Source organism: Heloderma suspectum, chromosome 1 (genome assembly GCF_057233095.1).
Source record: "Heloderma suspectum isolate Gila_16-S chromosome 1, 16-S_ref, whole genome shotgun sequence".
NCBI classification, from domain to species: domain Eukaryota; kingdom Metazoa; phylum Chordata; class Lepidosauria; order Squamata; family Helodermatidae; genus Heloderma; species Heloderma suspectum.
Genome location: NC_139458.1, coordinates 133,563,796 through 133,589,726, shown reverse-complemented (window position 1 = coordinate 133,589,726; position 25,931 = coordinate 133,563,796). Strand labels below are relative to the sequence as shown.

At 48.1% G+C, this 25,931-nt stretch overlaps 1 protein-coding gene across 2 annotated transcripts in view; it reads left to right on the top strand.

The window, feature by feature from the left end:
* The first annotated feature begins 2,904 nt into the window (after positions 1-2,904).
* LOC146357917 (acyl-CoA 6-desaturase-like) overlaps positions 2,905-25,931 on the top strand; it is a 43,953-nt gene continuing 20,926 nt past the window's right edge. For both annotated transcript variants that reach the window (XR_014784863.1, XM_084813316.1), the window contains exons 1-5: positions 2,905-3,392; positions 11,780-11,890; positions 14,954-15,151; positions 17,134-17,235; positions 20,503-20,628. Coding sequence is in view for 1 of the 2 variants with exons in the window: in XM_084813316.1 (XP_084669442.1) it covers positions 3,183-3,392; positions 11,780-11,890; positions 14,954-15,151; positions 17,134-17,235; positions 20,503-20,628 (747 nt within the window). In the remaining variant the exon portion in view is untranslated. The remainder of the gene's footprint in view (positions 3,393-11,779; positions 11,891-14,953; positions 15,152-17,133; positions 17,236-20,502; positions 20,629-25,931) is intronic.

Genomic DNA, 25,931 nt, shown 5'->3' with positions numbered 1-25,931 from the left:
CAGCTGGATCTCACTTCAACAGTGGGATAGCATCCTCCACTGCACCTGAGGGCCGCAAGCTAGGTTAGGGGGCTGCCCTGACTAGGCACCAGGGGAAGCAGAGTGCAACACAGCATTCACTGTCTGTTCTTGTCACATCAGGACCTTGGACAGCCCATTGCAGATAATACTGGCTGAAACCTGAAATACCCTCCTATAAGGGGCTGTTGTCCCAGCAGAGGACTGTGGTCAACTGAGCCTTAAGAAGGCTGGCAGAACCTGGTCTTTCAGTGGCTCCACCCCTGCTGGATGCTGACTGCAGTTCTTAAGGGGCCAGTGTCTGTTTCTTCAGCCTCGTTTTCCTGCGTGGCTGAAGAACAAGAGATGCTGCGGGGGGGGGGGTCGCCCTCAGAGTCAGATGATGGGGAGCTGCATAGAAGGGGTCAGGCTGGGACAGCAAGGAAGGGGTGCTGAGGGCTCTCCTTGAAGTGGGGTGACATGTGACCTGTCTGAACCTGAGTCTTCCTCAGAGTAAGGCAGAGCCTCAGAACTAGGAGGCATGGCAGGGGCCCAGGACAGGCCATGTTCCTCCATACTCCAACATAGGGGAATGGCTGGGGGGGGGTATTGAGGAATGGCTGGGAGATGTCACCACTGCTCCCCCCTCCCCAGGATCTGGAAATAGCTGTCACTGATTAATTTCTCAGATAATGAAGCTGCCCAGAACCTCTCTGGATGCAGGATTTAGAGCAAAGTGCAGTGGCAGGACTTCATAAAGCAACCATCTCTGGGGAAATAGGTTATGATCCTCTGCCCTCATACTTCCACAAGGTGGGTTCTTTCCATGGTAGTTGCCCTCCTGGCAATTCACTTTGTTAGTTTAAGCACTTCAGTGCCTCAAGGCCCATTAGTTCAAAAATGGCAGCATTTCATTTTAGAGCAACAAATGTGAGTTGGGTAATAGTGAGGTTCTGAATGACACAAGACTCTTTGGTTTCTTTGCATTCCAACAAGGAAAAGGCAATGGAAGTAACTGCATTGTGTTTCGTTAATACAGTCCACGAGGGGAGCAGCAGCATCCTCCCACAGTTATTTGGTTCAGGAAAGTCTCTCTGTCTCCCCCAATGCACAGTCTTTCACACACACACACACACACATACACCCCCCCCCCAGGGGCTACACACCTGCTAAATATTATATAGTTTATGGAAAGTAAGATTGGCAGATGCTTTTGCTTTAGGGACATCTTGTGTTTAAAAGTGTGCTCCTTCCCCACCCCAAATTAAAACCTCACAGAAAGTAAAGGATGTTATTTGTTCTAAAATCCTGCTGCTCCATAGACCTCCACAGTCCAGACACTTCCGCCCAGTGTATCTCTTCAGATTTTGCAAAATGTTGCTTGAGAAAACTTCATTGTGACTTGAGACAATAGAATCACTGTGTGTTTCCCTGTTCAAGCATCAGAGAATCAGTGGGAAATGGAAAGTATAATTTAAACAATTTAACAACTGAAGTTGCAGATGGATGGGACATCCTGACCAGTGTAGTTATCCCATAAGCTTTTTCAAGAATAACAGCTATTTCATGAAGAACTTGCTTCCTTAAGGAATAAAAATGTGGTATAACAGAGTGTGTGTGAGCGTGCACACGGGGGGAAGCAGCAGAGAAGAGCTCTCCACCAGTGTGCTGGAGGCTTCCAAAAACATCTTTAGGAAATATTTACAACATCATTTCTTTTCTCTGGCACTTCATTTATTCCACCCCACCACCATCACCACCCCAACTTCCCAACCATACTCTCTTTCCTTTTGTGTTGAGTTTACGATTGAAACCCGTGGGCAGAGTCTGATTTGAATGTTTAGGACCTGAAATTACATTTCTCAAATAAAGTTGCAGCCAAGTCAAGCCAATGTATCCCAGTCCTCCGTATCCATGCTGTGATCCATTGCTAGGTAGGTGTAACTAGTTGTCAATAGCCTGGCCATTCAAAACTGCAGCCCATCATATCTTGATACCTTTCTATTCAGGTCACAGATGCTAATGGCCATGATTTAAAAAAAGAAAAAGAAAAGCAGCACCCCATCACATTCAGATACCTGATACTATCACATGATATAGAAAGTTACTTATGGGGGAAAAAAATCATTTGGGAAAAGACCCCTCGGTTTTATAGGTCTAAGAACACAGTGAAAATCAGTTTCATTAAAACTTGCCTTGCTCATTTTGTTTTGGCAACCACTGAAAAAAGATTTGTTTAATATGATTAAATTGGTCTAACTCTAAATCTTAGTCTGAGTCATCCCTATCTTGTGGCTTCGGATACAAAGAAAGTAGGAAACGTTAACAAATTGGCAATGTCGATGGCCTGGCCACGAGAAAATCCTACAGATTGGAAGAACTGTGGGGTTCTCCTAGTTGGGGAGTTATTGGCTCCACTGGGCATTCGGCTGGGTGGGTGCGTGATTGGTGCTGCTTCTTCAGCAGATGAAGCAGGCAAATGTAGATGAATCCTGTCGCACGCCAGGGCGAGGGCGAGGGCGGGGGCGGGGAAAGACATCTTTTAAGAAGCCGGCTCCCTTCAGCTAAGATGCGGCTTCTCTGGGGGCCCGTCCAGAAATAAAGATGGGGCGGGGCGGGCGGGACACGCGGCTGTTTCGCGCACACGTCACGCCTCCGGCGCTGGCGAGCACTGCCCCGTGGCGCGCCAGAAGCCCCGCCTGGCGGAGCGGGCCAGCACCAAGCCACGCCGGTGGTCCAGCGGCGCTCCGCAACCTCCGGTTTTCTCCAAGTCGCAGCCGAAGCCAGCCGGCCTTCACCTTCGAAAGATTACCGCCAGCCAATGGCAGGACACCCCTGGGCCGTGGGCGAGCGGGGATTGGCGGACGGGCTCTGCTGATTACTCGGGGAAGCCTCCTCGGCGATTCTGGGAGTGGGCGGGAGAAGCCGAGGCGCCCCCGGCTGGCGCAGGGCTGAGCGGCGAGCGGGAGAAGTCCGTCGGCGCAGCCTAGGGCGGCGCGGGGGATCGCGCCAGGTCTGGCGCAGGCGGTGGGAAGGACAGACAGAGAGACAAAGCGGGGGCCGCGGCGGCGCGGGCCCTATGAATTAAGCCCGGGAGGAGCGCGGCGCTCTCGTTGCAGGCAGGCGGCCCCCTGCAGGATCCGCGGGAAGCCCGACGAGGCGGACAAAGAAGCGGCGCGGCGCTCATGGGGAAAGGCGGGGAACAGGGCGAGGAGTGCGGCGGCGAGCGGGCGGCCTCCTCCTCGTCGTACACCTGGGGGGAGATCCAGAAGCACAACCTGCGCACCGACAAGTGGCTGGTGATCGAGCGGAAGGTGTACGACATCAGCCAGTGGGTCAAGCGGCACCCGGGCGGGCTGCGCGTCATCAGCCACTACGCCGGGGAAGACGCCACGGTAAGGCGCCCGGCCGCGGCGGCTCTTCCTCGCCGGGGCCACCGGCTGCCCCTCGCCTCGCTTGGCACCTGCTGCCGCGCTAGGAAGGCCGGGCGTGCCGCGCTGGGGCCGGGGAACGGGCAGCGCTCGGGGGAGCCCGCCCGCCTCGGCGGGGAGCTGTGCGGCGCTGCGCGGGATTGCCCCGTGCGGCGAGGGGAGGCGGCGCCTCGCCAGGGGTGGCGGTGCGGTGCGGGGCGCGATGCAGAAAGGCCGGCCGGCCGGCCGGCGTCGGGGTCGAGAGGGCGGCGCTTGCGAGCCGGAAGGCGGCTGCAGCAGCGCGGGGCCGGGGAAAGTAGTCGCGGCGGAGGCGCGAGGGAAGCCGCGGCTGCGGGCAGCGCGTGTCCCTCGCCTCGGGCGCCTCTTTCTCCGAGTAGGGTGTTCCCGTGGAGGCTGGTGGCTCCTATGTCAGCGGGGCGGTGAATCCGCTCCGGGCTTCAGCCAGCGCCAGCCAGAACTCTAAGGGAGCTCTCCACAGCGCTGAGAGTTCTGACCGAAACCCGGAGCGGATGCCCCGCCCCACCGATACAGGAGCCACCAGCCTCCACTGGGTCGCTCTCCGGGGAGCCGCTGGGCAAGCAGAGGAGCCGTTCGCCTCTTGCCCTTGTCCGGGCACTTGCTGCTCCTGCAGCTGTTCGCTGAGATCCCCCCTCCCGGCCTCCAGATTCCGCCTCAGCAACGCGGGTGGGGGGAGGGCCGGGGAGCGGCAGCCGAAAGGAGCAGATCCAGCCTGCCTTTGTGTGAGGTTAGTATCTGGGCGCCGTCTACAGCCACAGCCTCCAGGGGAGCAGGCGGGGGGCCCATCCACTCTTCTTGGGGCACCAGCCTGCACGATCGGGGTGCTCCCGGAGCAGAGGCAGAGGAGCTGTGAATCCGGCTCGGAGGGCGCTGCTGCGCTTGGGCCCTGCTTGTGGGCTTGTCGAGGCCCTTGGCTGGCCACTGCTGGAACAGAACGCTGGGCTAGAGAGGCCTTTGGGCTGAGCCAGTAGGTCCCGTTTTGGGTGTGGAAAGTGCAGGGAGATGAGCCCCTCGGGTGCCAGGGCCTATGGGGAGGACAGGTGACAGGCTCCTGCCCGTCTTCCAGCGGAGCGCTCTGCTCCTGCAGGCCCTTTCCTGTAGCGCCAGAGGGGAGGCAGTGTTTGCACAGCGGGCAAGAAAAGGCCCTCTGCGTGAGCTCAGGGGTGGGGGGAGTGTGGCAGCGGGGCCCCGGCATTTGGGGAGGGGGGGATGCTATTCTGTAGTTAGACCCTGGCTCAAAATAAGGCCTGGGCATAAGAGGTGTTGGAGACTCATTAGCTGTGATCTTAACTGTGCGACAGCTGGCTGTGGTTGCTCTAGACATGCTCAGGATCACTGTCATCGTTAGTACTTCGTATGTCCTAAGTCTAGCCCTTAGGAACACAGGGAGCTGCCTTATGCTGAGTCAGGCCATTGGTCCGTCTAGCCCAGGACTGTCGGCACCGGCTGGCAGCGGCTCTCAAGGTGGGAATCTTCCCCCACCCTACCCGGAGAAGCCAGGGATCGAACTGGGATCTTCTGCACGCGAAGCATGTCGCAGCCTCGGTATCCAGTCCATGCTTGCAGAACTGAGGGGGGATTCACACATCTGCTTGAAGCACCAAAGTCCACTTTGGGGGCTATGCATTCTGTTCCTGGCTCTTACACATGCATATTAGATGCACCTGCCCTGGTAACGTGTATTGTCAGTTTTCCCTGTCGACGTAACTGTGGATAACATGCCAGCTGGAAGCAACTGCAGACTTTCACCCATAAAGAGAACATGTGAATCCACACCGAGTGCTGGCTCCATTTAAGCCTTTCATGAGCTTCTCAGCAGGTAGAGGGGGGGGGGTGCGTGCTTGTGCGCGCGCGCGCGTGTGCCATAAGGAATCAGTAAAAGTTGTTTTTAGAGCCAGTCTTTTCAGCAATTTGTGATTACATTTGGACAGCATCCCTAAAGAGCTCGCTGCACCCTGAGTGATTCAGAAGACATGGGTCTCTTCAAACCAGCTGGATCTTCTAAGGCTGGATGGCGATGATAGCGGAGCTGGTCTTCAGTGGAAGGAAGCAAGTTCTTCATGAAATAGCTGTTATTCTTGAAAAAGCTTATGGGATAAATACATTGGTCCGGATGTTCCACCAGTCTGGAACTTCACTTGTTAAATTGTTTAAATTGCACTTTCCATTTTCCACTCATCTCTGATGCCTGAACTGCGAAACACACAGTGATTCTATTGTCTTTGTTGCCTCAAGTCACACTGAGGTTTTCTCAAGCAACGTTTTGCAAAATCTGAAGAGATACACTGAGCGGAAATGTGTGAGCTGTGGAGCAGCAGGATTTTAAAACAAATGGCATCCCTTGTTTTCTGTGGGTTTTAATTTCGGATAGGGGAGGGGCAGGGAACCCACTTTCAAACACAGGATGTCCCTAAAGCAAGCGGCATCTACCGATCCCACTTTCCCGAAACTATATGATATTCAGCCATTTAACAGAACCTCTGTTTTAACTTTCTTTTACCACACCGCATTTTTTAAAAGAAAAATCTACACATAGATATGTTGAAACATCATAGCTCTCCCAGCCTTTCCTCACAAATGTTGGGAACTGCAGATGGGAGAGAGTGCTGAGTCCACCAGCACACCCACCCAAGAATTATTGTTCTTAGCGGGGGAGAGATTTACTTTTACACCAGTTTTCGTCTGTGGTGTGGAAAAAAGACATTAACACTGGGTTATCTGTCTCACAGCCTTTTCCCATTGAAAGTTAACAGCCCAATCATGTTTACTCTGAAGTTCGCCCCACTGAATTCAAGTATTGCTTACTCCAAGTAAGTGTGTATAGGATTGCAACCTAATTGTGTCTAATTTGGTCATTCTGCCAATGTGTCTGCAAAGAGAACATGGAGGGGCATTTTTTGGTGATTCTCTCAGACCAGTGCAGCCCTCCCTTCCTCAGATCGTCTCCTGATGATTGGGGGACCTCTGTTCTGCTGGCAGATACAGTCATGTGAAGAAAGCACACCCTCTTTGCGTTCTATGGTTTTACCTTTCAGGACATAATAAAAATCATCTGGTCCTTAGCAGGTCTTAAAATTAGGTAAATACAACCTCAGATGAACAACAACACATGACATATTACACCGTGTCATTTATTTTACAGAAATAAAGCCAAAATGGAGAAGCCATGTGTGCAAAACTAAGTACACCTTATGATTCAATAGCTTGCAGAACCACCTTTAGCAGCAATAACTTGAAGTAATCGTTTTCTGTATGACTTTATCAGTCTCTCACATTGTTGTGGAGGAATTTTGGCCCACTCCTTATAACACTGCTTCAGTTCATTGAGGTTTGCGGGCATTTGTTTATGCACAGCTCTCTTAAGGTCCCGCCACAGTATTTCAACTGGGTTGAGGTCTGGACTTTGACTGGACCATTGCAACACCTTGATTCTTTTCTTTTTCAGCCATTCTGTTGTAGATTTGCTGGTGTGCTTGGGATCATTGTCCTGTTGCATGACCCAATTTCGGCCAAGCTTCAGCTGTCGGACAGATGGCCTCACATTTGACTCTAGAATACTTTGGTATACAGAGGAGGTCATGGTTGACTCAATGACTGCAAGGTGCCCAAGTCCTGTGGCTGCAAAACAAGCCCAAATCATCACCCCTGCACGACTGTGCTTGACAGTTGGTATGAGGTGTTTGTGCTGATATGCTGTGTTTGGTTTTTGCCAAACGTGGCGCTGTGCATTATGGCCAAACATCTCCACTTTGGTTTTGTCTGTCCAAAGGACATTGTTCCAGAAGTCTTGTGATTTGTTCAGGTGCAACTTTGCAAACCTAAGCCATGCTGCCATGTTCTTTTTAGAGAGAAGAGGCTTTCTCCTGGCAATCCTTCCAAACAAACCATACTTGTTTAGTCTTTTTCTAATTGTACTGTCATGAACTTCAACATTTAACATGCTAACTGAGGCCTGTAGAGTCTGAGATGTAACTCTTCGATGTTTTGCAATTTCTCTGAGCATTGCACGGTCTGCCCTTGGGGTGAATTTCCTGGGACATCCACTCCTGGGAGGATTGGCAACTGTCTTGAATGTTTTCCATTTGTGAATAATCTTCCTCACTGTAGAATGATGGACTTTAAATTGTTTGGAAATGGTCTTATAACCCTTCCCAGATTGATGGGCAGCAACAATTGCTTCTCTAAGTTGATTGCTGATGTCTTTACTCTTTGGCATTGTGTTAACCAGTGTGGTGTAGTGGCAAGAGTGTTGGACTAGGAGCTGGGAGATCCGGGTTCTAGTCCCCACTCGGCCATGGAAGCTCACTGGGTGACTTTGAGCCAGTCACAGACTCTCAGCCCAACCCACCTCACAGGGTTGTTGTTGTGAGGATAAAATGGAGAGGAGGTGGATAATGTAAGCCGCCTTGGGTTCCTTGCAAGAGGAAAAAAGGTGGGGTATAAATGCAATAAATAAATAAATAAAATTAACACACACCTGAATGCTCAAGACCAGCAAACTCCTGAGACTTTATAGAGGTGGTCACTTTCTGTTGATCAACTAATCAAGGGCATTTGATTAGCAGCACCTGGCTGCTACTTAGCCTCTTCATACCTATGGAAGCAGTAAGGGTGTACACACATTTTTCACACATGGCTTCTCCATTTTGGCTTTATTTCTGTAAAATAAATGATGACACGGTGTAATATGTCATGTGGTGTTGTTCATCTGAGGTTGTATTTACCTAATTTTAAGACCTGCTAAGGACCAGATGATTTTTATTATGTCCTGATACGTAAAACCATAGAACTCAAAGAGGGTGTACTTTCTTTTTCACATGACTGTACCTTCCCTCAGCGGAGGAATTAGATACCACCCATGGCATATTTCTCTTTTCTGCAGGTAGGTATTGATACCAAATTGACTGGGAGGGCCAAAGTCTTGAAATTAGGGATGTCCTAATTTGGCAGAGTTGGATGCTGCAACAGTACTTTGAGGGGACAAGTTTTCCTTCATTAAAAAGTGGAACATTATTTTTTCCTTCCGGATACCATCCTGATGCACAAGCTTCTGCTGCTCAAGGAAAAATAACAGAGGTAAAGAAAGCTTGAACAAGGTGAATTAGCTGCAAGGAAGGCCCAGGGAATATGCAATGGATTCTGGCAGCGGGAAGGGATGGGCAAGGCACACAGTGGGTTTGGAGCCAAAGATGAGGAGTGGGTGAGCTGCAGCAACAGCTTGTGGGGATGCCATGGGAAGTGTGGAGGGAAGGTGTGGATCTGGACATACGGTGGGGGTGTCTTTCTGGCAAGCTGCAGAAGGAAGAGGCATGAGGTGCTGCTGATACCCAGCAAGCCATAGAACAAGCAGGCAATGCTGCCAGGCCCAGGGACATCCGAATCCAGTCTAGGGGAAGTCTTCAGTGTTTGCCAAAGGGGCCAAAATGCCAGTAGCCAGTCCTGCCCCCAAACTGCAGATAAATGAGCATTAATTCATTAATGGAGCCACTTTAATATTGCTCTTTCTCCCAAGATAAATAGTGATCTTGCCTGCACAAAAGAGATGACAATAACAAGTGCCCAGTCGCCAAAGCATAGCAAGTTTTTCCTTTTATGGAATGATCTGTGGGGACAGAGAACTGGTGATGACCCCTGCTGTTTGTCCCTGGTTCGACTACGTTGCCTTTTGGTCCCTTCAACCTGCCTATAGGAGTCCATGAACTGCCATTTCCTTCAGACACTGTGTGCTCCAGCGTCGTCTGCGCACCACCACATAGCTGTCAGCCTCATGGGCCAGTGCGCCAGTGGTAGTGTTCACCTTACAGCTTGCCATGTGGTAGAAAGGGACACAGCAGCAGTAGCGTGTTCTTCCTCAGAGTGGATTGTCAAAGATAAATATTCATGGCTTGCTTGCCCCCAGACTTGGGTTTGGACTTCTGGGATCCCGAGGTTCTCAGGTTTGGTCACATACCTTAGATGTTTCAGAGCAATCTTTTACAGGGTTGATTTTCTTTTGGATGGAGGAATATTAGGCAATAATCTTAAACATGCTTAACTGGGAGTAAGTCTCAAGAACTCAATGGGACTTAACAACTGAGTAGATGTGCATAGGTTTATGCCAGGGATGGGGAATGTCTGGCCCTCCAGATGTTGGACTGCAATTCCCATAATCCCTTACTGTGCTGGCTAGTGCTGATGAGAGGGCCACTCCAATATTTGGAGGGCCACACGTTCCCCTCAGCTAGATGCTGCTGATAGAAACAGACATGTAAGGTGCCTTCTATAATAAATATTTATAAATATACAGTTTGAGCGGGTAGCAAGCAAGTAGGCAGTGCTAGCCCCAAAGTATTATCAAGCACTGAAGGCTCTGACAGCCAGTTCCAAGAACACAGCACTGTTTCCTCTCTCCTTGGCTAAATTCAAACTTCACAAACTGTTCTTTCCAGCCTCTATTCTGCAAGTAAGCGTGACTTTGACTATCTTTATTGGTGCTGTAGATTATGTACTGGTTCTTTAGGAGACACCTGTTGTTCATCATCTGTTAGTGGCATTCATGAACTTAAAAAAGGATGGCTATCTGTTCACCATGTTATAAATCACTTTGCAAATACAACGTGGCATGCAAGTGCTAAAACGTAGTATAGATTTAGTGTATGTTTGCATCAATTGGACATAACATCCCAGAATATGATCCCAACAAAAAGCTTTCCACGCCCTTTAATTTGCTGCTAAAAGATACAGTTACTGGGTTGTAATGAAGGGCATGACCCAGTTCCCAGAAAGTTCATATTTTCCCCAGCATTAAATGATCCTGTTCCAACATCCTTTGTAAGGTTCATTGTGATCTCTTAAGAGCTTGCCTGTTTCTTTTGCTGGCCTTGCCTGAGAATAGTTTGTGCCAAATTGCTGTGAGCATTGTGTGATCCAGCGCCGAACTTCCACAGTTTCTTTCCCCCAAACTTTCATTCTTATAAGCTGCCCTGCCATCTGCTTTGGGTATCAGAGTGGATTTGGGAAGGGGGCAGGTTTGCACTAATCTCAAAAGAAGGAGGAAGAAAAAGGCGAGTGAAGATGTACCCAACATTTTGGCGGGGAATGTCACAGAGCAGCATAACTGCATAACAGTTGCCCACAGTCCTGGTATGGTACTGTATTAGACAGAGGGTGGTGTGGAAAAAAGGGTAGGTATTTCCGACCCACCCCCAACCCTCCTGCAGTGGCATCAGGAATTCAGTTATACAGACTGCAAATCCTGCTCTGGTCCCTCAGTAATGTTGGTTAACCACATGGGAATGTTGGGGACCAGTGAAAGCTGAATACTTTGTTGCATGTGATTCTGGGAGTTAATGAGCTCACCCAAATGTGCGCCGTTTAATGCTTGCTGTGTTTTAACTTGTTTTGGACTTCACCTTCAGGGCCTTATGGCTGAAAGGTAGTCTATCATTTTTTTAATGTCTAGATGTGCACTGTCTGGCTGTGCCCAGATTATGTCCCTCCAAGGCAAATTAGCAGCTCACAATTATTGTGAGGGTGGATGATTTCTCTTCTGGAAGTGTAGGGAGGATTTGGGGATGGCTCTGGGGAAGACAAAAGTACTGGAGATTTCCCCCATTTTCAGTCAGGCCTAAGTTGTGCGTATGCATATTCATCACTTGATGACTGCAGCTTCAGGTGGTGACTTGCATACATGGAGGAGAGCAAACATTGCGTGACCTGCAACAAAGTGTTGCAGTATGGAGTGCTGCTGCTCAGGATTCCAACCACTCCGTTCCATCCCTGCCCACAGCCCCATTTTTCTGTTTCCTCCCCAATAGTCAATGAGCATTCCATGGCCACTGAGCATGCTCAGTCCTCATTGGGCTCTTTGGGTCCACCTCTAGATTTATTTCTCTAAAGATGTTTTTGTACTTCTGCAAATATTGGGGCTCCCCGAAACCTGCTGATATCCCCCCAAACCTGTTGCTGTTGCACAAGTGGTGAGGACCACTCGCGCAACGGAATTGGCGGGGAATGAAAGTGGTGGTGGGCCCCAGGTGCGGGCGGGCAGGATTGGATTTCTACCCCATGTTTCTAGTAATAATAACAGCTTGACCTAAAGAGGAATAGCTTAACATGTAAATCACAAAGAAGACTTATCTCCATCATGAGCTGAGCAAGTTCCAGCTATTCAGCCCCACTCCCTTCCTTTCAAGATCATCAGTGTGAATCATTGCTAAGATTATATTTATGGAAAGAAACTACTGCAGTATAGAGGCAGAGGGGAGAATCCAAAATGAATGCAAGAGGTATAAAGGAGCAGCTACCAGCTCTTTGGACAGCAATGGTTATTAAATTCAGTTTCTTCATTCTAGGATGCATTTCGGGCCTTTCATCCTGATATAACTTTTGTACGGAAGTTTCTTAAGCCATTATTGATTGGAGAACTCGCCCCAGGAGAACCCAGTCAAGACAGAGGCAAGAATGTGAGTAAAAGCTACTTTTTCCTGCACATTTGTTGAATTCCCTATGAGACTGCCTGCTATGTTCTTGTGCGCAGTGCACACATCTGCAATACACAAGCAACTCAGCACCATTTCTGCTCTTTCAGTTGTTTCCTTGTCTATAACTAGATAGGCCAAACATGAGCAAACGTTAGGGAATTTGAAGGTGAGGAGCACATGGAATGCTGACCACTGGATTAAGGCCAAAGTAGTCATGACTGTGTCAGATCTTTGTTTAAACAGGGATCTACCCAAATCACATAGAAAGAGGGGAAACTTGATTTTAACAGAAAAAGGGGTGCATAGCTAGTAGATAAGCTGTTATAACATATACCTGGAAGGGGAATTGGAAAGTGAAGCTTCAGGGGTGCTTCTCAGGACCTTGAATGTGAAGATCAAAGAGGGCCTGAAGGAAATGCAAGAAACAGCAGATAGAGGGGGAGGGATCTCAGAAAGAGAAGGAGAAGCAAGAAGTAAGGGAAAGGTGGAGGAGGGTGACACAGTGCTGAGGGAATGTGGGATTAGGAATGTGGGATTAGGATAAACTGTGGAAGATGTAATAAAAGGAGCCAGCTGGAAATACACCTTTGATTTTCTTCATCCAAAGATGTTAGCTAAGCTGCTGGCTGGATGCGGCCAATCTTGTCTGATCTTGGAAGCTAAGCAGGGTCAGCCCTGGTTAGTACTTGGATGGGAGACTGCCTGGGAATCAGGCTTCCTCCACTGAGCAGGTGGTTGGACTCAATGGTCTTGTAGGCCCCTTCCAACCCCATGGTTCTGTCATTCATGTCGCATATTTTTATGAAGGGAAAACCTCACACAGGACCTTGGGACAGAAGAGGCTACATTGCAGTTGAGGTCAGTGGTGCAGAGAAATGAGGAGCACAAAAGGTAGACTGACCCAGGAAGATAAAACTTTCAGAGAATTTTCATGGGCTTCTGTTCCACCTGTCTGGATTCTGCTCTCCAGACATCTGAGAATTGTCTGTTTATCAAGCCAGTCATATATTTCCCCCCTCTCTCTTGGGACCAGATCTAATTTATCCTGATTGATGGGAAACCATGCATGAACCTCTCATAGTTTGAAGACATCACGAGTTCCAGTCTGGAGGGCAGATTTGCAAACAAGACCTCACCCAACCTTTCCCAACTGCCCTCCCTGTCACCGTGTCACTCGGGATCCCAGATGTTCAGGTTATCAGTTATTCAGGCACTCTGTGTTGCTTGGCTGATTCCGGGGGGAAGCCCTTTCTAGTCCCTCTTGTTCCTGGATGACTGAGTTTATGACAGTTAGCCAGCGCCTAAACATTAACCTGTGGATACCTCATTAGTTGCCTTCCTAAGGGACTGTATTCTGTGTAGCACAGTGTTTTACATCCCAAAGAGAATGACTGGAGGCAGGAGCTAGCTGATATTTAAGTGGCGTTAATTGTCTCCTGTAGCCCTCATGAGACCAATTAGGGAGGAATACAGAAGAGCTTAACAGATATCTGATGAACCAAGAGATATTTAGCCTTATCTTGAATTAGTAGCGTAAATTGCCACAGCTGTGCTGATTTCAGTGCAGCCATCACAATTTTTACTAGGAGCCTTTCCGGGTATTTGTTTTGTCATGCAATAAATGGCCTGTTGCGGGGGACCACAGTGTCTTCCTCTCCTCCAGCTTGCATGTCTGTTGCAAGGGAAACTGCATGTTCCCAACATTCAAACAGCAATATTGTGTCATGAGACAAGAGGGTTCTTTTTTATTTTAAAGATGTGCAAAACCTCAATGAGAGGAGAAGTCACAGATGTATTCAAATTCTTTTGCTTTCCTTCAAAAACACAGCAGATATTTCACTGGGAAGTTTACCTGAATTTCAGTTCTGGTGATATTCTGTAGCATGTTTTAGTTGCCCCGTTCTGTCATCCCATACCTACCGTGTCTGTTACAGTTTGGAGCGCTTTGTGGACCGGGTGCACAGATGTTCTGATTGCATGATGGCAAATGCTCACTCTCCTTGTTTTTTTGGGAATGCCCTAGCTTTGAGGCTCTTCATATTCTAGGTATATATCTAAAGATGACACCAAATTGCAGTGTGAATGTGACAAATATGTGCTTGCAAACATCATGAAGCTGGGATTGGCTGCAGCTCTCTGTCAAGTGTACACCTAGAGGCCAACACAGGCTTGCCACGCGCAGTGGTGATGCTGCACTTCAGATCCAACGCTTAATACAAAAAAGGGCAAGAAAAGTTCTGTCTAGGTTTCACAGGCAGAACTGTTCATGTCTGTAGTCCAGGATTTAGCATCCTGGGAATCCATTTAGTTATGGCAGGGATGGGCAAGTGATTTGGTTGGGTGGGTGGATGAATGCCCACCCCACTCAGTGCTCCATGGGCTAGATTATGTAGTGGGACGTGGCCTTGACATCTTGGGGTGTGGCCAGGGCCCATTACATCATCATTCCCTGCATGGGTTGAAGCCAAAATTAGTCATACTTGGAGTAAACCCATTAAAAGTAATGGGACTTAAGTTAAAGTCCCATTGATTTCAGTGAGTCTACATATGGCTAAATCTGGATCCAAACCTGTATGTTTATTTACATAAGGCCCTTCTTTCAGTCAAGACTTTATAGAAAAGCATTGATATTTTTGGGAAATATTCCTTGAAGATTCAGAAATGGAAATTAAACTTCAAGCAGCCAGACAGCAGAATGTTAATGCCTTGTATCCCTCTCTCTGTCTTCCATTGCTTTCCTTTCCTCCTGTTACAGCTTTTGTCATTTCACTCTTGCTCAGAATGCCCCCAAATTCTTTGCAAATCTGAATCTTTGAATATATGCATACTTTGTTTTATTTTACACAATTCATGCCAAACAGTCACAAACCAGGACCCTCTGGCATTTGGAACTGGCATTTCAGTTGCTGTTTATTGATGGGGGAGCAGAATGGAGGGGCTGAATACAATGCAGGGCCCTAGGGTGCAATATGGAGAAAATGTGTGTGCCAAGCCCCTTTGGTATCGTCAAGACTTCTTTCATTATCCTGTATTTCCACTTTGCAGGCTCAGTTGTTGGAAGATTTCCGCACCCTGAGGAAGACAGCGGAGGACATGGACTTATTCAAAGCTAGCCCTGTATTTTTTTCCCTTTGCTTGGGTCATATCCTTGTGATGGAAACTCTGGCTTGGTTAATGGTTTCATACTGTGGTACAGGTTGGAGCACAACCTTCATCCTTTCCATCATCCTTGCAGTCTCTCAGGTGAAACATTATTCCATAAATACTGACCTAGTTCACACAATCAAAACAAGCCACCATGGCTTATTTAAGCCATGATTACTTATTTAAATTGTGGCGCATGCTGGGCACAGTTTCCATAATCGTTGCCTGGGTGGGGCTTGTCCTGTTGTCCAAACCTGGGTGGCATGGCTTGTTGGAGGGGGAAACAAATCTCCCATAACCCTACGACAGTGCGCACTGTGATTTAAATAAGCCACAGTGGCTTATTTTGATTACGCAAACCAGCACATTGAATGAATCCATCATCTATCTGGGCCAGTTCACATGATCAAGCAGCCCAGCATGGTTTATTTAAGCCATGCTGGGCTGCGAAGCATGCAGGTGGCCATTTTGAATATTCAAGCCATGACTTCAGCATGTCATGATGTCCAGACTTGGTGAGAGTGGGTTGTTGGCATGGTTAACAAGCCACCCACAACCCCAAGACAGTGCATGAGTTCTGGGTGGCTTGTTAACCACGCCACCAACCCACCCTCACTGGGTTCAGACATCATGACAAGCCACAGTCACAGCTTGAATATTCAGAAGTCATCTGGCACGCCATGGTGGGCTGCAATGATCATGCACAGTGGGGTCACTGCCTCCAAGTTCATTCATGTATTTAATTTATTTAAATAAACTTAATGTTACCAAAATCTCAACATTAGTGTGCCTTTGGGGAATGCCGAAGGACAAGTAAAACAGCATATGATTTAATAAGTAAAAGTTGCCAGTCAATGTTAGAAAGATGGGCCATCATCAATATTTTCTTTTTTTCATTCGCTGTCATGATATTATCACACATCTGGGCCAAAAGAGTATCAGAAAATAAACCAACGTGCCCTTGATTCCCAGCCTCAATGCTTAAAACTAGCCCCCCTTCATTAAATTAAAATGGGTCTCCATTAATTAAGATACAGTCTGCTGGGTACGCGGCACTGCACAAGCCCTGATCATGGCAGCCCAAGGTCCTCTAGTCCACACATCCAGTGACTGAGGAGCCAAAGTAAGCTCTGCACCAGAGAGTGCCTTAACTACTTGTTGCCTAGTGATAAGGAATGGAGGCTAGGAAATGAATGTCTGGCAACAGGACAGGAGCAGAGACAATGGAGTAGGTGGAGACAGGATTCTCCCCACCCACCCCTTTCAGTTGCCATTCAGTGATGGCAGGTGGGGAGCTCTCTGTCAGATGCACTGATCAGCACACAAGGGGAAAGGTCAAGAGGAGTGGACCAATCCAGACTCTCTTCCTGTCACTGGCTCAGAGCATCTGTGCCCTGCCCTCTTTGTGCAATCCTGCTTTTTGTGGATTGCACTCTAAAGCAGGCATGATGAACTGGCGGCCTTTCAGATGTTGTTGGACTCCAACTCCCATCATCCCTTACCATTGGCTATGCTGGCTGGGGCTGTTGGGAGCTGGAGCCCAATAACATATGGAGGGCCATAGTCTTCCCACCCCTACTCTACAGTCAAGGCTTGGTCATCTTCCAAGTTAAAGCACAATGATGGAATGCCCAGGGACTGAATGGTCTGAAACAGACCTAAGATACTGCTTTTTAAAAAAATCAAAAGACGTTTCTATGCTATTTACTGAGAGCCACCAAAGCAAGATTCCAGCAGCAGGATGCGATAGCATAGAAACTGATTTTATTTATTCTTTTTAAAGCCATTTCTTAGGTCTGTTTCAGACATGCTTTTTCTTCTTACACTCTGTGTAGACAAAGTACTACTTATGAAATGGCTGTTAGCATTCCAGGCATTCTCCTTCTGTAGACAGGAGCTGCTACAGTAATAGCTGTACTCCCTGTGTTAGTTTGGATTATGAACATGAACATCTGGATTTTCAATGATATAAGGAAAACTGAGGCAAAAACACTTATACTTGAAGAGGAAGAAGTTCAGATATAATGTTTGTCTTAGGTGTGCCTTTTATCTGTTTTATGATCATTCTCTTTCCTCCCAAGGTCCAAGCTGGATGGTTACAGCATGACTTTGGACACCTCTCTGTATTTAAGAAGTCTGTATGGAACCACATAGTTCATAAATTTGTGATTGGTCACTTGAAGGTAGGACCAGTTGTCATGAAGCACGAGATGACGGGGTTACCACCTTTGTTTCTGGCAGGGCTCCTGCTCCTTTAACAGGTGAAATCCCAAGGGATCATGCTAGAGGCCTGTTAAATGTCTGCTTGCCCTGCAACTGTTAAAGGGACAGGACATTCTTAGCTGGAGGCCTGCTGGGTCCTGTTTCACATTTCAAATGTAAAAACAGTAAATTCTAGTCTCAGGTCTGACTGTTTTATCTGAGAGCAAGCAATAAACAAAAATGAAGAATCTGTTTTAGATGAGCTCCTTGCAGTGTCCACCGAGGAAAATGGATTGCAAGGTGGCATGATCGAATATCAGATAAGAAGAAGCAGCACACCTTCATTTGCAACATCTAGACCATGGGTTGCTGTTAACCTTGTTCGACTAATTCTTATTCCTTTTGAGCCTGTTAAGGGGGCAGGGCATGGGCGAGCTTTGCAGGATCAAAGCCAACAGTACGTTTATGCAGGAGTAAGTCCACTCATTTAATCCAGAAGTGAGGAATGTTATAAATTAGGAAGTCAGAAGATGGAAAATCTAATTGACTCCAGGGAAATTGGCAATAAACACCTTGAGTTCAGGCTAGATTTTCATCAGTCCCAGCCAACATATCCAATGGTGAGGGGTGATAGGTGTTGTAGGCCAAAGGATCTGGAGGGCCACAACTTGCCCACCCCTGTGCTTGAGGATCAAGAGTTCAAGACCAAGAAGAAATCAGATCTCTCAAGAAGCCATTGATGGGCCAAAGAACATGGCAGAAGACCAGGGCACAGACAAGAATAGCTACCATCTTTTTACCCAACAGAGGGTCTGTGCCTGGCAGGCAGGAGTTCAACAGATGCCACCATATGGCCCTATGCCATCACTACTAAGAAGCACTGACTGGAAATACTCTTAATATAGTATATCCTAAGATTGCCAACTTTTTTTTATGGCTCCTGTGCCTTTAGCAACAGCCTGACACACAGAAATAAGGCAGGTTAGCATAGAGATTAAGCTTTTCCTGGTGTGGAGATGAAGTAGCAGGAAAAGCTTTACCTGCTTAATTGCTGCCCGCAAGCCTGGGTTAAAGGCACAGGAGCGGTAAGGTTAGCAATCAAGGCTAGCATCACCTGACAGGATTCACATGCTTGTGATGGGCCAGGGATGAACATTCATGGACCTTTGACCTTCTCACCATCTTGTAAGTGCCTTGTTTCAGGTGGTAACTCAAAGGCACTGACTATGGAGTACCAAGGAAGCCTGGGCCAATTTATCCTTGCTCTGTCGAAGCAAGGGCTCACACCTTTTGGGGCTGGCTACCCTGATGAGTACCAGTTTCTCAACAACGCCCTCATCATTTGCTCCAAGCTGTAGCCTTCCCTACTTCTGTCTAGGGACTACCAGTGTTCAGGGTATGTGAGTAGGGCATTGTAGCTGCCTTTGATAAACATGGCCTGGGCTGAAGGCCTCTTTGTGAGGGAAGGCTCTCTGTCTGCCCTGAGTTCTTGGGAGCAATCTGGAGCAGCAAGGACAGCCAGCTGTCTACTATGCCTGGGTTAAGTAACCAATTGGCCTTCTGCCCTGGCACTGTACTTTTGCATTGGGGCAAATTGGTATTCAGATCACAAGGACAGAGATGAACGGCAGGATTATAGGGAGCCAACGGAATATTGTTCATCTCCCCTGCTCCACAGTTCTTGGATCATTTTTACTGTCTATGACGGCTTTCCCCAACCTGGTGCCCTCCAGATGTGGTGGGCTACAACTCCCATAATCCCTGGCCAGCATGGTGAATTGATCTGGCTGGGGATGGTGGGAGTTGTGGTCCAGCACATCTGGAGGGTGCCAGGTTAGAAAAGGCTGGGCTATTGGACAATAATCTCAGGGCCACTTTAAGTATTCAGCAGCAAACACGGGGCTGGCAGGAAGACAATTTGCAGAGAAGCCAAGCACATGCTTAATTCTTGCCCCTGGTACTGCTTTTCCCAAGTGTACACAAAGACATGTAGTCCCAAGTTGCTTCTCTCCACCTTCATGCAGCAAACACTCATCTGGGATAAGGGAGTGGCAGGGGAATAGCCACAGACAGGGAGAAGGGTGCAACTGCTTCTCAATTGCAAGCTGTCCCTCTCCTTTGGTAGCACTTTCCAACAGAGAAACAGTAGCAAGTGTTCCCAGCCTCCATGTTTGCTTCTAAATAATTAAATCACAAGTGGGGGACCCTCCCCAAGCTTCACGCCCTAGCCTGGAGACTATGGGCTTGGGGAGGAGGCGGGGGAGAGGAATCTCCATGCCATCTCTGATCAGAGATGGGAGATGACATTGGGATTTCCCTGGGAGAGGCACTTCACCCTACTCTGCAGGCACTTCCAGGAAATAATCCCCCTTTTCACACCATTCACACTCCAATTGGGACAGAAGTGGCATGGGAAGGAGGCACCCAGCCCGGCCAGTGCTTGCAAGAGCCGGGTCCTGCAAGTGCCAACTCCCTTTCTCTGTGCAGAGAGAGGCATGGAGGAAGGAAAAGTGGGTGGGGCCTTATGATATCATGGGAGGGGCTTGAGGGCCAGGTCATCCAGCCTGCTGGTTTGGTCCAGAGTGGCAATCCGACTCCCAGACCAAATGAGGTCCCCCACCCCTGGTTTAAATTATCCCTGAGAAAGTGAGAAATAGTATTTCCAGTTGTTCCATTATGTCAAACCACTCCAAAGTGACCTCTTTCACCCCAGGATAGGTTGGCCATTTGTGTATCATCTTGCCAAGTGGAAAGAAGATTTTAACCCTAGAGCAGGTGCAGATATGTGCCAAGATGGTTCACTAATGCAAGGTCTCCCAAGTCTAGTGAAAAATATCCCTGTGAAAGACTCATTTCTATCCAGGTGAAATCCTCAAAGCAGGCAGTGAACTTCCCTTAGGACAGGGGCAGTCAACTTTCCTTACCAATTATTTCTCTTTGTTCACTGAGGCAGAGGAGAGTTTTCTTTGTTTCTACTTTGTTTCCTCCAGATCAACATACCTGTGTCTTCTTGGCTTTTCTGTTCACACCTGATTTCTCACCAGTATCGGTTGACAACAATGGCCATAGAGCTCTTGCGTGAAGATTGATGAGGGACTTCCATAACCCTTTCAAGAGGTTCCACAAATATTTACCATGTTGGATATATGTTATTATATTACAGCCCCTTTGGGAGTGTGTATGAATGACATTTACAGTATGGAGATGACACACTGACAGAAATCAGAGTTGTCCACATGTTTCTACAGGGTGCCTCAGCAAACTGGTGGAATCACCGGCACTTCCAGCACCATGCCAAACCAAACATCTTACAGAAAGATCCAGATGTGAACATGCGGCATCTCTTTGTCCTGGGAGATACACAGCCTGTTGAGGTAAGATGCGGGGATGTGAAGCAGCCAAGTTGCATTGACATGGGAGCACCTGGTTTCCAGGATTTCAGGGGAGTAACCCCGTTAGTCTGTTGTGGCAAAAACAGCAGAGCCCGATAGCAAACAGAGTGGCACATCTTTTTCATGGGCCAGAGTCTACCTGTTTACCTAGATTTTCTGGATTTTGTTTTGTAGTAAATAGCTGGCATTCACATTCTATGGCATAATAGTGGCTGTGTCAATTTCTGGACTTTGTAGAGACATGAATTAAACAATTAAACATTGGACACAGAGGCACATGGCAACCACTTATCATAGAATCATAGACTAGTAGGATTGGAAGGGGCCTACAAGACCATCCAGTCCAACCCCCTGCTCAATGCAGGAATCCAAGTCAGAGCATCCCTGACAGGTGGCCATCCAGTCACGTTTTGAATGCCTCCGGTCTGGGAGAGCCCACTACCTCCCTAAGTAATTGGTTCCATTGTCATATTGCTCTAACAGTCAGGAAGTTTTTCCTGCTGTTCAGCCGGAATCTGGCTTCCAGTAACTTGAGCCCATTATTCTGTGTCCTGCACTCTGGGATGTTCGAGAAGAGATCCTGGCCTTCCTCTCTGTGACAACCTTTCAAGTACTTGAAAAGCGCTATCATATCTCCTCTCAGTCTTCTCTTCTCAAGGCTAAACATGTCCAGTTCTTTCAGTCTCTCTTCAGAGGGCTTTGTTTCCAGTCCCCTGATCATCTTCGTTGCCCTCCTCTGAACCCTCTCCAGTTTGTCTGCATCCTTCTTAAAGTGTGGTGCCCAGAACTGGACACAGTACTCCAGATGAGGCCTAACCAGTGCTGAGTAGAGGGGAACTAGTACTTCCCGGGATTTGGAAGCTATGCTTCTATTAATGCAGCCCAAAATAGCATTTGCCTTTTTTGCAGGCACATCACATTGTTATGATCTTGCCTTGTACGCAGTTGCACTCGTGTGGCGTTTGTCACCTCTAGTTACTGCAAAATGGTGAAGCAACCTTGCTGCAGTCTTGCTACCTTCATATTTCCATGTGATAGCAAACATGGCTTCTCTACATGGCCAACGCACACCCTGGCTCACTCAAGCTTCCCTTACAGAATAGCTATGCCTCCTAAGGCAGGGGTGGGCAAACTTGTGGCTGTCCAGATGTGCTGGCCTACAACTCTCATCAGGCCTAGACAGCACAGCCAATGGTGAGGGATGAGTTGTAGGCCAAAGGATTTGAGGGGAGTCGACCACTTCTGTTCACTGCTGGCTTTGAGGATTGTACCTCAACAGAAGCATTGGAGTCTTTCACAGGGATATTTTTCACTTGACTTGGGAGGACTCACACTAGTGAGCCACTTTCCCACACATCTGCACCAGCTCTGGGGTTAAAATCTTATTTCCACTTGGCAAGATGATACACAAATGACCAACCTATCCTGGGGTGAGAGAGGACAGTGGTTTGACATCATGGAACATCTGGAAATCCCTGCTCTTAGTAAACAACCTTTCCATGTTACAAAACACTTATCTTCAGCTACACATGTATGACTTGAATGAGCATATATGGTTTTAGTGTGGGAACCAGCTCTGAAAACAGGAAATCTCTGCCTTTTGTAGTTGGCTAAGAACAGGGTACCTACAAGATTAGGTAATAATAGGCTAAGGATAGGTAATAACGTGTAATGCTTTGGGACTTGGATACTTCCTGTGGAAGTTGCTGAAACACTGCAGCAGTATGTGGTGGGCTGTGTTTCTCGGTCCAGAAGTGCAGTGAGCTTCCACTAGTGAAAATGACTGCACTATTCAGCACAGTGTAGGCTGGTGGCTCCAATGTCAATGGTGCAGTGAATTTGCTTTGGGTTTCAGTCAGAACCAGTGAGAACTCTGAAGGAGCTATCCTGGGTTTGCACCTTGGATGGCTCATTTATTATTCTGACTGGTTCTGGCTAAACCTGGAGCAGATTCACTGCCCCACTGACATCAGAGCCACCATCCCCCACTGATTCAGCAGAGCTCCCTGTGATGATTTATACCCACTGGAAACCCGCATTATGGTTGCCACAGCAACTCAGAGCCTGCAACAGTGGATGGGAAGAAAATGCTGCAATTGAATCCAAAGCCTCAGCAGCAAAATACTGATTATTTTAAAAGCCTGGGGGAAATAAATAATTAACAAATATCACAGTGAATGTCACACTTTCCCACAACAAATGGGACAAAAATATCCTAGAATAGCTAGTTGGTGAAGAAGATTTTAAACAACAAGCAAGGTAATAATAATGTCTCAGCTTCCCCTTCTGTCGCAGAGAAACGTATTCAAGACTTATCCTGGAGGGAATGCCCAAAATGTGACACATCCACGTAAGAAACAGATTCATTGATCAGTGGGGAGGGTGGTTAAATCATGTTTTCTTTGGTGATGAGGCCAGGGTTCATTCTTTTTCATGTCCTTTGTTATATGTTGACCATTTTTACACAGGCTTGAACCTAACTAGCCAAAGTCTGAAGGATGATAAAAACTGATTGCAGCCATACACAGCCTGTGTTTTGTGTTGTACAGGAATGCTGTTTGCTAACTGTTTCTAGAGAACTGGTTGCCCTCAAGTAACAGGTTGATTTGGCTTGATTCAGCATGTTCAAACAAAATAGAATCACAGAATAGTAGAGTTGGAAGGGACCTACAAGGCCACTGAGTCCAACCCCCTGCTCAATGCAGGAATCCAAGTCAGAGCATCCCTGACAGGTGGCTGTCCAGCCTCGTCTTGAATTTATTTATTTGTTACTTATTAAATGTATTAATCGCCTATCTGGCTGGTCACCCAGTCACTCTAGGCGATGTACAACATTAAAAACAGTTCAAAACAATAAAATTCAACATTAAAAACATCACATTTCTAAAATTACCCTAACCAACCCTAAATGCCTGCCTGAACAACCACGTTTTTAGTGCGTGGCGGAAGCTCATTAAAGAGGGGGCATGGCAGAGTTCCCTAAGGAGGGAGTTCGACAGAGTGGGGGCCACCAGAGAGAAGGCCCTCTCCCTTGTCCTCACCAGCCTAGCTGTCCTGGCTGATGGGACAGAGAGAAGGCCATCCGAGGCTGATCTTGTTGAGCGGCCTATCTGGTGTTGCTGGAGGCGCTCCTTGAGATAGGCTGGGCTGGAACCATATAGGGTTTTAAAGGTCAAAACCAACACCTTGAATTTGGCCCGGAAAACAACTGGCAACCACTGCAGCTCCTTTAGCACTGGAGTGATGTGATCTCACCAGCGGCTGCCTTTAATCAGGCGAGCCGCTGCGTTCTGTACCAGCTGCAGCTTCCGAACCATCTTCAAGGGTAACCCCATGTAGAGTGCATTACAGTAGTCTAGACGAGAGGAGACCAGGGCATGTACTACCGATGGGAGCAGATGGTCGGGAAGGTAAGGGCACAGCCGCCGTATCAGATGGAATTGGTACAGCGCTGTCTGGCTCACAGCTGACACCTGAGCCTCCATGGACAGCTGGGAATCTAAGAAGCCCCCCAAGCTGCGGACCTGGTCTTTCAAGGGTAGCTGTACCCCATTCAGCACCAGGTCAACATCCCCCAACCTCCTCTTGTCTCCTACTAAAAGTACCTCGGTCTTGTCAGGGTTCAGCTTCAGCTTATTCCTCCCCATCCAGCCACTCACCATCTCCAGACATTTGGACAGGGATTCTACGGCCAACCTTGGTGAAGATTTGAATGAGAGGTAGAGCTGCGTGTCATCCGCATACTGATGACACCGCACCCCAAACCTCCTGATGATAGCCCCCAGCGGCTTCACATAGATGTTAAATAGCATTGGGTAGAGGATGGAACCCTGTGGCACCCCACAAGTGAGCGGCCACGGGTCTGAAACCTCCTCTCCCAGTGCTACCCTCTGGTACCTGCTGGAGAGGAAGGACCGGAACCACCGCAATACGGTGTCTCCAATGCCCAACCCTTCCAGGCGGTCCAGGAGGATACCGTGGGCAACGGTATCAAAAGCCACTAAGAGGTCGAGGAGAACAAGGAAGGAGCATTCGCCCATATCCAGAGCCTCCAGTGTGGGAGAGCCCACCACCTCCCCAGGTAATTGATTCCATTGTCGTATTGCTCTGACAGTCAGGAAGTTTTTCCTGATGTTCAGCCGGAATCTGGCTTCCTGTAACTTGAGCCCATTATTCCATGTCCTGCACTCTGGGATGATCGAGAAGAGATCCTGGCCTTCCTCTCTGTGACAATCATCCCAGAGTGCAGGACACGGAATAATGGGCTCAAGTTACAAGAAGCCAGATTCCGGCTGAACATCAGGAAAAACTTCCTGCCTGTTAGAGCAATATGATATAAATATTGTTGTATTTATAAATAATGGAGTTATGCCAACCTTCAGCACTGGGTTATTTACAGCCAAACTATATGTTACATGAATCGCATAGCGGCTTGTCTTCTGTTTTACTCTAGTGTAAGCAAGTGTGACCCTGATTCAGATCAGGACCACCAGACTCTGGGAGGGGAGAATTAAACCTCCCCCACACACACACACACACAGCTATTAGCTGTTTTGTAAGATGCTTTGGTTCAATTTTCATGTAGCGCATATTCAAGTTTAGAAATGAAAACATTTTCATTCTCAGTATGCACTCTGAAGGAACTGTTTAATAGGGCTGTGCACTGCTTCAGACCAAGGACCAAACCCCGAGTCAAAGTGGGCTGCTTCAGGCCACTTTGGGCCCCTTTGGAGGCAAAGTAGAGGGGGCACGAAGCAACCTGGAGCAGGTTGGGGGCTGTCCAAAGCACTTCAGTGCACTTTAGAGCTTTGGCATCCCGGCCCAGCCACACTGGCACCTCCAGGTCAGGAGCTGGGGGGTTGCATGGGGGCGTCAGGGGGGCCCTGAAGCGGGATTCAGCCATCCGAATCCCGCTTTGGGTTCAGGGCCTAGTTGGGTTGGGGGGCCTTGAATCAGCCTGAGCTGAATTGGGCTCGCCTCGGAAGCAACAAAGTGGTGTCCAAGTTGGATCGGGGGTCCCTGCACAACCCTACTGTTTAAAATGCATATTTGACAGAAACAGATTAGATGGTGTGGGATCCCTGACCTAAATTATTATTTGGGGCTTCCCTTGACCGATTCATGCAATAATGTTCCCATCCAAACACACACTTGCAGTGGCATATTTCCACATCCTCACAAACCCACTGGGATTGAGTAGAGCCAGAGGAGGTACAGGAAAGGGCATCTAAGGTAATCGGGAGGATAAAGCATCTTTCTTACGAAGCAAGGCTAACATAGTTGGG